We start from the raw sequence: 13520 nt of genomic DNA, 5'->3' as shown, positions 1-13520 counted from the left end.
GAAATCCATTGACATCCTGCTTCTTTCCTTTATGTAGTCCTATGTCTGATCATACCATTGAAACAAAGGGAAATTTTCACCTGATGCTGGCAAGATTCAGGGGTCATACCCCAGATACCCAAAATAATTTGATAAATGGTTGATGATAAGGTTTAGAGAGTCTTATTAAGTAAAAATCTCTCCCTGACAGTCATCGGTACAGTCTCTATAGAAAAGCTTCAAGCGTAAATCAACACTCAACAACTTATCGCAGCTTAAACACACCCCCCTTCACAAATTAAAAAAAGCATTCAAACCCTAACACACACAGTCACAGGGTATGATTTCTCGTAGACTGTTGGAGGGTCTAGAGGACAGAATTACTGGGTCCTCTGTGGAAAATGCAAAATAACCTCTGTTCATAATGAATGCTGCAGACTGGGACCAGGATCAATTAATGTGTAATAAAGTGTCTGCACATGTACTTATCAACTCAAAATAGGCTTTAGAGTTAAGTTTCTTGTTAAAGAGCAAGTTGCATATGAACCTACGGGAAAATCTGTCCATCCACCAACCCAGTCCTTATTCACACAACAACTAATTTTCCACAGTGCTATTTAACAGTTTAACCAATCTGCCACGTGTTTCTAGTAATTGTATCCACATATAATCCTTTATCAGTGAGGAGACATTTATTTCATTTGCCCTGCAACCAGCATGCTATTAGCATTGCAGATATTAGGCTGTGTTTCTCCCAGGATACTCACCTAGAATCACTGCAATAGAGATGCTATAGAAATAAATAACAGCTTTCATGTTGTGATACGGTCAATTTTGTTTTATTTCTATGTGTCTGTGCAGAGTAGGAATGTGGGCTCCTGGCACCGAAGACATACACAAACATAGACTTAAGTCATACACCCATCCTGCAAGCCAGTCCAGTGATAGGCCCATCTACCTCCACTGTAGCATGAACACTAGATAGCCATCCATCACGGTAAATGAAAGGTGTACAAAGCACGTGTTAAAAATGTGTGTGTATGCGGAGATAACATTAAAAATGCACTAAAGGTCTTTCAGTTGAAAAATGACCTATTTCCAAATGTATCAAAATCTTGTAGTGCTGCTCGAATGACTGAATGCAATCATGTTATTACCTGGACGATTTGTCAGTATAGCTCAGTGAGTAGAGTTAATGACTTGTGATGTACAGCGGGGGGCTCTCAGTTCTTCCTCTAGCCCATGCTGTTAATAAGTGTTTCATTGTCCAGCTCTGCTTTGTCTTTGACTTCACCTCTGCCTCTCTGTCGCTCTTTACTCCATGCCAATATTTGATCTCCCATTCCTCTAATATTGGTGCTTTTGAGCATTTTCACACCTCTCCATGTTATTTAGAACCAGAAAAATAAATGTAGATAGCAGTCATCTCTGGGTGCAGTATTTGACAAAAGGGTGGGTGAGATGGCCTCTGTGTGCAGTTTATACAGGTCGTGATGTTGATCTCAGCCTGCTGTAATGGCTCCAAGCCATTAAACCCCCTGTCATTTGCAATGACATGTGCTTTTGAACAAGGAAAATGGTCCTGCCCACATAACTTATAGAGCAGACTCACCACTCCTGCTGCCAGCCTGTGGCTCAGTGCCATGCCATTTTCCCCGTCCAGTCTATCATCATTGCTGCAGTTAGATCCCACATTAGAGGCTCCCGCAGTCTTTGATGTCCATTCAGTTTCCAATTCTATTCATTACAATAATAATACAAAGTTTTTTTCAGTAAAATTAATGTAAATGTTAATTTTCCCACAATCTCCTATCACAGATTAATGTTACTTTGAAGTGCCAGCTCTTCAAAGGGTCCACATTTATTGTTTTAAACTCCCTCTGTCAGCTTGGCTTGATTTGAGTACATTAAATGATTGTTTGATTTTTTTTTTTTAAAAGCAAATTAACGCATATAGAATTAGCAGCAATAGTCGCCATTAATGATGAACAAAATAAAATGGTGCCATTCAAGAAATTTTTTCCCTGCATGTAAACTTTAAAGCAGAAGTGTTGAATTACATGCTGCCACCACCAGAAAGTCACTTAAGAAAAACTGCATGAACAGAAAATATATATTTATTATTTTTTTAAAAACATCAGCACACAGAATCCACATCACCACTAACTGGCTTCTTATCCATGGTTATCCATGTACAGTCACCTGTCACATATAAATAACACATCCAGACCAACTGGTGACAAAGCAGATTTTGTTATGGCAAAAATGATTCTAAGGGCTGTTTGTGTATGATCAAATTTTATTGTACTTCATGAACATTTTAAGTACCAGTCTATGGAAACCTGTTTCCACAACTGTGATGGAAAAAGAAGATGATCCTCTAAGTCAGTATAATGACAAACTTTAAGCAATAAGAAACCTCAAAATAACTGTACTGTGTTATTTTGAAACACTAACTCATTATCTTGAGAAAGGTTCTTATTATAATGACTTGTATTTTTTTTTTCATCACAATGACAGAAATGGGCCTCCTACTGTTTAGTGTGGACAGTGTGGACAGCAAAGCTAACGCTGTGAGCCTGTACTTGTGCTAAATGCCGATGTCAGCATGTTAACATGCTTACACAGACAATGTTAAAATACTGATGTAGCTGAGTACTGAGCACATGTAGTTAATGATGGCATTATATGATTATTACAGTTCTTCCAGTGGGGAACATGAATATGTGCCATGTTTCATGGTATTCAGCCAGTTCTTAGGTGGTGTGAAAAATATTTCTTGTTTAGCCAACCTGTAAACTGGAGTTTTGTAATGTTTTTGATCAAATGGTTGAATATCAAATCACTGTATATTTTCATATATATGTTCTCCCTGTGCCTGTGTGGTTCTCTCCGGATATTCCAGCTTCCTCCCACAGTCCAAAGACATGCAGGTTAACTACTGATTCTAAATTGCCTGTAGGTGTGAATGTGAGTGTGAATGGTTGTTTGTCTATATGTTTTGTGACGGACGGACTGGTGATCTGTCCAGGGTGTACCCAGTGACAGCTGGAATAGGCTCCAGCACCCCCGCCACCCTTGACAGATAAGCCTTAGCAATAATGAATGGACGGATATTCTACAGTATTCAAAAGGTTTTCTAAGTAACAGACATTGCATCTTATAAGCAGATGAGGCACATTAGGTCTCATTCATCAATCTGCAGGACCTGACACATGTTTATGTTCTTTTTGTGTTAATTAATTATTCAGATGACATATTCATATTTACCTCACTTTGCCCAGGCTCTTACCCCATGTACTAGAAGACAAAAGAGAACTATAGGAAATGAAGAGCAAAAACACCACAGCAAGGACGACCTGATGCCTTTAAGTAATATAAAGTAAATAAATATATATGTATGGCTGCTTTGAAATCCTGCTTCAGTTAGTGGCAGTGAGAGATAACCACAGACAGCACAGAGATATGATACGTTTTTTAATGACATGATCTTTGTCCAAACTAACAAAGAACACAGAACAACTACAACAACTAACTAACTAACTAACTAACTAACTTTAAACTGGGCAACCACACCTGAAAACTACCCTTTGAGATGTGAGTGTGATGGACAAACAAGAAAAATACAGTCAACCAGACACTTATGCAAATGTTCAAATCTGGATATTTACATGTTTTTTGTTTCATCACAGTAGTCCCTACATGCTGCCACTGTGTGGTCCACTCTCTGTCTGCTGCAGTGTCACGCTCCACTGGGCTGAGAAGTGTTTGCTGATACCATGTTTTCTCCAAAGCAACACAGGTCAGCCCCTCAGAACTGCAAGATGTGTTTCAGGAGACCTCCTCCAATATCTTCCAGATCAACGCCAATGGTAAAAGACCATTCATCATTAAAAACCGAGTGTATATGTGCTGTGTGTGCGTGTGCATGCATTTGTCCTTGTGCTCCTATACACAACATAAATACTTTGAGATCTTTGACCAAGGACATTGTGGCCAGTCCTTTTCTCCTCAGATAGATTCTAAGATTAGTATCTGAGCTTAGAGATGAAAGTTGGTCAGGGTTAAGGTTAGATTTAGGATTAGCGCTGCAAATTTGGTATAAAATTAGAAGTAGTGCTCGGATTAAATTAAGGTTTAGATAACTTTAGAATAAAATTTAGATTAGATTCAAAATAGTATTTATACATTTATTGGGACTGGTTTATATGTTCTGAGTTATGATTGAAATCAGTACTAGAGCTAGTTTAAAATCAGAGTAAGTTTATAGAAGGGTTATATTTAGGCAGAGATTTAAGGTTGAGTTTCAGATCAGGTCAGACTTCAGTATCAGATTATTAGCAACGGATTAAATGTCAACAGTCAGGGTTTAGGTTTAAGATTAAGAATAGTAAATGGTAAATGTAAATGATATTACAAAACATCAGCGACTTATGTACATGTACATGTACATACAAATTAAGGTTAGTTCAGTCTTACTGTATGTTTTGGATTTAAGAGTTAAAGCTTGATTTTAGCATTGAGATTAGTGTTAATACAGGGTTCAGATTTAGGACAAAGTTAGCTCTAGTTAAAGTCTAAAATTAGACTGTGCTTATGTTTAATTTACAATCAAAGTGATAATTTTGGATTCAGACAATTTGGCAAGAAGTTTAGTTCAGATTATAAATTTGGATTAAGGCCATGATTTAAAAAAATGGGTCTGAGTTTAGTTTAAGTTTGCTGTTTAGATTGTTGTTAATACTGGCTATAAATCTGAATATATGAATTATACATTTTGTCATGGACTTAAAGTCAGGATTTAAATTAACAAAATTTAGGGTTAAACCCCCTGTAATTTAGGGTTAATGTAATTTTGATGTTTGGATTTATATTACTTTTATTACTAGGTTTAAATTTGGGATGAAAAATATTGCTTTGGTTTACAAGAGGTTCCAGATTTGTTTTAGGATTCCATACTTTTCGTTTAGGATTAGGTTTATAGGAAATCTAAAGGCACTTCTAAACCTTATCTCTGGCTTTTCATGAGTGCCAGTAATGCTGTTCTTTCTTAACTTAGTCTCACAGTGAGGTTGTAGAAAGAATATAAAGTTCACCCAAGTGCATGAGTGTTCGTGTATTTGTGAGTTCAGTACGTATATTTATATTTGATGTTTGTATTGTTCAATTGTTCCCCCAGTTGTCACACTAGAGAAGAATCTTCAGTCCCTGGGAACATCTAGGGATACAGCAGAGCTGCGACAGAGTCTGTGAGTGACACGCACACGTACACAGTCTACATACTTGGTCATCCAGCTCAGTACAAGTGTTACATTTTGTACACAGGTTACATTTATCTCTGCTTTCCAGAAAAGTGCTTATTTTCTCTTTGTTTCACGGCCCTCTTTCATATTGATTATTCTTTTTTAGTTGAGCTGCCAGCAATTACCAGATTCAGTGTTGATGACAAAGTGGCCAATCTAAGATGATTGCATCTGTTTAAAATGCATTACATCCCACTGTGTTAGCTGGCATGTCATCAATTGTATCGAACATTTTTTATGATCGCCTTGGAAACTTTGACAATGCTTGGCTGCTTTTATTTTTAACTTCCCATTTTCCTTCAACAGTATTGACGTTGGATGCAAAAAACACATCCAGTGCCTCCGACTGATGCAAATTACATCCAGTATGATGCTTTGTGTTATTCTGCAGCTCTCAGTGTTTTGAAAGATTGTTCCAGAAAACAGTCAGGAGGCTTCCTGGTTCTCCAAGAATTTAATGGTGACTTTTGGAGCTCGTTAATTAGAAGCTTTTGTTTTGATCAGTACTTTCTGTGGTTTACAGTTTTCTCTTGTTGCCACTGACTTAAATGTGAACTGACTCTGATGACACATTCTTATCACATTCAACACGCATATACAAAAGTGACAATGATTAATTACAACATTATCCAGGATTTAGGTGAATTGTTTAGTTTATTCAATAAGGTGTATGCTGATTCCAAGGCTTTCTACCCAGACAAGAATAAAACTGAAGCGCCAAAGACAAAGAGTGATTCTTAAAATTGTTTTAGCAATACAATGGCACTTAAAACAATAACAGTCTCTAGTACTTTTGTTTTAGTACCTAGTTTTGGCAACAAAACTTTGTCACTGAGGGTCTATTGACTGAACTGTCATTTTCTTTGTGAATGTCTATTGACTGAGCTCTTGTTTCCTATGGGAGAGTCTATTGACTGAAATGCTGTTTGAATAAAGTGAGTAGCTGTATGAAATTGTTCAGTTTTAAAGAGGATTTGCACAACATGGTGGCTACATTGTATATCAGCCAGTTCAGCTGAATTGAGTTGACTTTTTGAGTTTTATTTATTAGCACACAAGTGATAAACCACAATTAAGAAAACCAAATAAATAGTAGAAATGGTCAGATTTAGTTTAGTTAGAGAAGAAGAAGAAGACTTTGATACAAAATTCTAACAACCTTGCAGCTAACAATACTTTGCAATTTCCCTTTGCGATTAATAAAGAACTCCCCATATAACATTAGCTTAACATAAGAAATGCTGTGTTATACTGTACAAGAAGGCAACAAAGATATACTGTGACAAGAAAAAATTATATGGAATGACCCAGTGTCCTTCATTAACCTGATCTTCATCTAACTCACAAGTATAGACACACATAATGTGCTTTAGCTAATAACAGACACAGTGATAATTTTTCATGTCTTTATTCAATGTTCACAGTGCTGGTGGAAAAAGCGAGTGAACACTTTAACTTAATAACTAGTAAAATCTTCTGTGGCAGCAATATCAGTAGCTGTGGATCAGACCTGCACAACATCCAGGGGGAATTCTTCCTCACAGACCTGCTTCAGTTCAGCCATATTCTTATGTTGTCTGATGAGAACAGCTTTCTGAGCTCATTCTCCAGCATTTCTATGGGGTGGTGGTCTGGGCTCTGATTGGGCCGCTCCAAAAGGCAGAATTTCTTTGCTTTAAATCATTCTGTAGATTCTTCATTCTTGGAGATTTACTTCAGGCTGGCTGGCAGGCAACCACCCAGACATTATCCTGTAAGATACCTTGATAAACGCAAAACTTAATTTACCTCTGATGTTGAGCTGTCAAGGCCCAGAAGCAGCAAAGCAGCCACAAATCATGGCTCTTCTTCCACTCTACTTCACCATTAGGGTGGTGCATTGGTGTCTGTGGACACCATTTGTGTATGGTAGCCTCCTGAACTCCTCAGATGTTCAACAGGTCAAATGATTCCTCTAATTGATTATTAGGATTAAGAATTTAGCTGTTACTTCTTTTTCGCTTCACTGCACATTCAGCATTGTCTTTGGAGTCATCTTAGTTGGTAGCCCACTTCTAGGGAGAGTAGCCACAGAACTAAATTGCCTCCATTCATAGAACATTTTGAACATGTGAATATCTATGTCTGTATGTGTCTATATCTCTATTTTGCAACACTTCCAAGCTTCATACAAATAAACGTCTTAATTCTAAGTCTTCCGAGATCTCTTTAGATGAAGATATGACCATATTTTAAAACAGATACCATAAATGCATGAAATTCCTTAGGGTTTATTAACTTTCTCTTTCCACTGTAAAAAGACAACTTTGCCTTAATGCCTCATTTTTTCACATTTAGTGTTGTTTTTTCGTGCACTAGAACAGAGGGATTTCTGTGCATTATGAAGTAAAGAATAAGACTGGAATTATTATGCCTTTATTATCAACAATATAAACTAAAAACTTCCAGTACTAGTTACTTGAATCCTGGTTGTGACATTGTATCTCACACAGCATTAACCCACATGGTTCCTACTGAGGACATACTGAACATCTTGCAAAGAATGAGCAGCATGCATATATATATATATATATATATATATATATATATATATATATATATATATGCATATATATATATATATATATATATATATATATATATATATGCAGGATGGTGTATGTGAGTCGAAATAAACTATGGGGTGTATGTTTATGGTGATAAAGAAACATGTCCTCTTATAGAACAGTGTGGCTCAGTGATGTATTTTACTAGTCTGTGAACTCTTTGGCACAGGGAACTAAATCTCAGGCTGGATACACACACAATAATTGATAGAAGTGTACATTCATTGTTGGTTTGTGTCTTTAGATTGGATTTGTTGAAAACAAGACAAATGTAGAATATCTACAGTCTTATCCTTAATGCCTTATCTGTGATATCCCAACAAGCTCCAGTTTGGTTTTGGTTGTTGTGTGGATGGTTAAGGTTAGGATTACTGTGGTTGTGGATAAAGTCTGTTAAGTCTTGCATGAGAAGCTGGATATAAGGTATATACAGCCATGGAGGAAGTGCTGATAGACTTCTTTTGGCCATATCTTTCCCAGTCCACTTACTGGGTTTTTCACGTGAGCCCATCATAACATTTGTTGTGAATGAACCTCATGTCAGTGTATGATAGATAGGTGGATTTGAATCATGATTCTCTCAGAAAGAGGATGATGGCTAAGCAGCAGCCAAAGACTGCAGGAATTCACTCCAATGCTGACTTCTCAGTGGGGGGGAGTTGTTGGGATCTAAAACTTTTGAAAAACAAGTTGAAAAACAGAGAATGTCATATCAGCCAGTGGAAATCACATTGTTGACCCCCACTCAGTAGGTGTTTTGATACCCACTGACACCCTCCTACACTGTCTGCTTCCATCCCCCTGTGCCTTGTCCCCCTCTTCATTACTGCAGTACCATATGGAGGACTACAGCTTTCAGATCTCCATCCAGTCACACTCAAAAAGGCCACATACACACATATGCTGTTCTAATCTCACAAACAACAGATCATCACACACATGTTCCCTTGCAAGAGGAAACACTCTTGAGTTTTGTGAAATAAAAGCAAGTCTTGTTTGTGCCCGTGGTTAGAATGGTAACCCGCCATCTGCATGCCTGTCTTCAGGCAAAAACTCAAATCTCACGGTTAATAGAATTTGACCCACCCCTGTAATCGTGGAAATGCACACGGCAAAAAGTCTAAGTGGATTAATGGCCGGCACCCTCTGAGTGTCATTGTCTTTGTTAGCGCATTAGACATTCAGTGGTGTTCTGGCTACAACATGCCAGAGGACACAGGGCTGTGTTTGGAGGAGAGCGCCCCCGACTGACTGACAGCCTCCCTGCAGATACATTATGCTACAATACATCATAATACCAGATAGACTCTACAGCAAGAAGGAATGAGCTTCAGTTTATTATTCATAGGACGGGCAGATTTTGCCAGCAAGACTGATGAAGTCATATCATATATGCTACTTACATGTAGGTGATAATAGTCTGATAATGATATGATAGGACACTTTAAGTGAAACTTTTGCTCTTGTTAGGATGGAACTTAATATATTTAGGGAACTGGTAATGGATGAAGAATTTAAATAAGACACAAAGGTAAGACTCATAGCTGAATAACAAACTAGTGTTTTTCTATTGCTCACAGTTGTATGACATGTTTTGACTGATGCAGAGGGACATTTCCATTCATTTTGGAAAATGTATTGAATTGTCAGTAGTTATTTTCATGTCATACAAGAGTTGTATTGTGTTGTATACTCATGACAGATGTGTGGGGTATGGGGGTGTTAAATTATGAACAGAACTCTGTGAAGTCTACTTTCCTCTTCTTTCATATCAGGATTGCATGTTGACATGGTTCTATTGATTCGTAAACCCTGCACTGCTTTATTATGTCACTGATGAATTCCAGTCTTAATCCTCAATGTGCAGCCCATTATTTATTTCACTGTGTGTTTCTTTTGATGTAGAACAAAATGTTGTGTCATCAGACAGATGAAAGTGCCAGTAAACAAACTCAGAATATGATTACTTTGTCGTGTGTGGTGCCAGAAATATCAGCTAATTTCATATCCTTATTAAAAACACAAAGCTGATGAGGTGTGGAGTTTATTATTTATTAAAACAACATGCTAAATAAGCCAGCGTTTATTTCTCAAAAATGTACCATGGAGTGAAACACAATGTGAAACACAATGGAGAAAGGCTATGAAAAAAACAAACAAACAAAAAACATGTCACATAGCCTGATTCATGTAGTGAATTGATAGCAGTTGGTGAACCTGCAGTGATGGGATGCTCATTTTGACATATTTTCTTTCTCTTTCCTCTTGTTATAGCCAGCAAATTATAAGAAAAAAAAAGTGTTAGTTCACTTAGATAATCATTTCAGATTATCATTGAATGAAATCTTGAGAATATGGAATGTAAGTCTGGATATATTGAATGAAATCTTGCAAATACTAAATGAATACTGAAGTCATCAATGTGTAGGTTTCATTTCTGTGCATTTACACACTACATTTTGTTCTGCTTTTTCACCCTGTAGGTATTGGATTGCTGACAGGCTGACAGACTTGGTTTTGGTTTTTCTGGTGTTTTTTACTTTCTTTGTGTCGAGTAGCCATGCTACAGGGAATGGGCTTATTGTTTACCTTCACGATCAGCTGATCTTGCTCTCCAAACCCACTCTGCTCAGAGCAAGCACCCAGATTCCCAATGAGTTGAGGAGATGCTTTGGATGTAGGGCTGAAGCCAAACAGAGAGCAAGAAGGAGAAAGTTTAAATCCTTTCTTCCTTTTGTCACTATGGGAAATGTGAGGTCCCTGCAGAATAAGAAAGACAAGTTTATGTGCTGACTAAGGACCAATGTGAATATTGGTAATGCAGCGTTATGTGCTTTACTGAGACCTGGCTGCAGGTCAAACTGCACAGGCTGACAGAGACTGCAGGCAGAGTGGGGATGAAGGAGGGGGGGCTGCAGTGTTTGAGAACAACAGATGGTGTTATCCCAGACATGTTACTGTGGAAGAGCAACTCTGTGGCCTGGATGTTTACCTATTAGCCACGAGTCTCCATCCATATCATCTGTCTAGTGTGTTCACAAGTGCCATTGTTGCTGCTGCTTATATCCCTCCATCAGCTGCTGCCAACATAGCATGTGATATCATCAACTCTATCACCACTAGATTTCAAACTCAACACCCATAGGCTTTCACTGTCATCTCAGGAGACTTCAACCACACTTCAGCTGCCCCACCAGAGAAAATAAACCTTTAGATTTACTGTATGCAAATGTGAAACATGTATGCACTACCACTGCCCTATGCCTCGTGTGACATAAGATCACAACCTGGTGCTTCTCACTTCAACCTACACACTCATCATCCAGCAGCAGCCAGTGACCATTAGTACTGTGAGGAGGTGGTAACAGGAAGCTAATGGGACTGAGCAGGGATATTTGGAGGGCACAGATGGGGATGTCAACATTGTCTCCATCAGGACAGTGCAATGTTTCCCCAGCAACAAGCCCTGGTACCAGCTTTGACCCTGAAGGAGCTGTTGAGCAGGAGGAAGAGAGCCCTCACAGACAGTGATAGAGGCCTACTGAAGAGGGTGCAGAGGGAACTGAGGTGGAGCGATGTGAACCGTCACACACCTCTCCAGTGAATGATACCAATGGCTTAGATCACAGCCCTACCATTACCCTCCCCTTTCATCAAACAAGTCAGGCAAAGTGGAGCCTCCACAACCCTCTGAGTTACTGACTACCTGACAGATAGACCACAGTTTGTGTGACTGTGGAGGTGTGTGTCTGAATGGGCGGTCAGGAACACAGGAGCACAGCAAGGGACTCACCTTTCTACACTCCCTACACTCACCTTTCTTCCTCACCCTGTACACAAGTTTTCAGATGACTCTGCAGTTGTGGGGTGTGTCAGCAGTGCACAAGAGGCAGAGGACACAAACCTGGTGGACCTCTTTGTGGATGGCATGGGAACAACCACCTGCTCTTGAATGTGACCAAGACTAAGACGATGGTTGTGGACTTCAGGAGGGCTGAGACTATGTTAAACACCGTTTCCATGGAGAGGAGGTGGCAGCACTGGAAGGAATAGAATACACTGGAGTCTACAGAATGGACTTGAAAAGGAGCAGACGCTACTTCTTGAGGAAGCTTAGCTCCTTGTGACGAGTGCAATATTTTTTGCTGCAGTCTTTTGAGGCAGCAGCATCAGAGCCAGTGACAACGACAGACAGTTTCCCTGTGCCCAACAGTGGAGCTAACTGTTAGTTCATACATAAGATAGCTGGGAAGATAGCTACATGATAATATTACTTGTTTATATTGTCAGCTGTTCTGGATCTTAGTGGATATCTGCTAATGTAAGGCTGTGTCATCTGTAAATTTATGTTAGAGACCAAAGAAAAACAGCATTGTTGGCTGTTACCACCACTTTACCTCCATGTCACTGGAGGCGTCAGAATTATAGAGCTAGCAAATACTGTAAAATACTATAAATACATCCCATCTGTTTAAGCAATTCCTAGAGAGCAGGGAAATCAACATCCATCACTAACTCAGCTGGTAACATGAAGGAAACAAGCAGAAATGTCATAGCCATCTTTTCAGACTCAGTTCATGACTGTGTGGATGCACCTCTCCATCTCGTCCTCCTCCACTCTTACACAACAAGCAGGCATCACTCTGCCTCTCAAACCCACGTTTATGCACCACTCTCATACAACCATGTGTACGTGTGAACCAACAGTAGGTGTATGTTCTGTTGGAGATGCACATTTAAATGTCAGATGGATTGCAAAACTGAAGCTCTCTCTCCCTCTCTGGGTGTTTATATGGGTAAAACTTTACAGTGGTGGTGATTGGAGAATTGAACTCTACTTTCCTGATGCTCTCACCGCAGATCTCTTTAGATAAGCACCTGAAATATATCTCTATAAATGTAAATGTAAAATGTCAAGTGTTTTTTGGGGGGGAACAGGCACTGCATGCATGTGTAGTCAGCATGTCTGGTATTTTGAAACTTTTTATTTCTAAAAGAGGAGGAGTTTTATTGGAAACCACAGTTACCTTCACAGTGTTTCTCACCCAGATACACTGAAGCCTAACAAAGCTGTCACACAGTTTCATATTAGAGTCATTAAGTTTCCATCACATTTTTAACTCAAATCTTGCAGTAAAACAAAATGTCCACTGATGTGTTTCTCCTACTGTTACATGAACATTAGAAGAACAGTTGGTGGTGCTAATTCTCCAGTCGGGTGCCTCTGAGCCATTGCAGAAGAGGAGGGTGCAAGTCAAACCTAAGACTGTGGGGAAGAAAATTTAGAAAACATGATGGAGATATAACCTTTCTGTTTGTGTCATGTATTAGTTTCAGGATACGTCTCCTCTTCCCTCCACACAGATCTGATATTTTTGTCTGCAGCAGTTTTTAATCTCTCTGGTGGAGTGGAAGTGTCAGTGGACATTTGGGTCACATGCATCACATACATCATGATTTATTCCCAAAGTCTTTTTTTTCTTTTTTTTTCCCCAGAATTTCATGAATTTCCACTGTGGGTATTTTTATGTGCAAATTGAAAATGTGAATAAACAGGTAGATGGCCTACATTAATGATAAAGGTCATTTTCACACATATTCCTACATAATAGACCCTCAATAATTAAGTGGA

General features: G+C 38.8%; 1 protein-coding gene across 2 annotated transcripts in view; it reads left to right on the top strand.

Moving 5' to 3' along the window:
• Positions 1–13520, top strand: part of tsnare1 (T-SNARE Domain Containing 1) — a 155933-nt gene that overhangs the window by 53123 nt on the left and 89290 nt on the right. For both annotated transcript variants that reach the window (XM_018665760.2, XM_051076227.1), the window contains exons 3-4: positions 3774–3851; positions 5159–5228. In XM_018665760.2, coding sequence (XP_018521276.1) covers positions 3774–3851; positions 5159–5228 — 148 coding nt within the window. The remainder of the gene's footprint in view (positions 1–3773; positions 3852–5158; positions 5229–13520) is intronic.

This window comes from Lates calcarifer, linkage group LG15 (assembly GCF_001640805.2).
Source record: "Lates calcarifer isolate ASB-BC8 linkage group LG15, TLL_Latcal_v3, whole genome shotgun sequence".
In the NCBI taxonomy this organism is placed as follows: Eukaryota; Metazoa; Chordata; class Actinopteri; family Centropomidae; genus Lates; species Lates calcarifer.
This window is presented reverse-complemented; position numbering and strand designations above follow the sequence as displayed.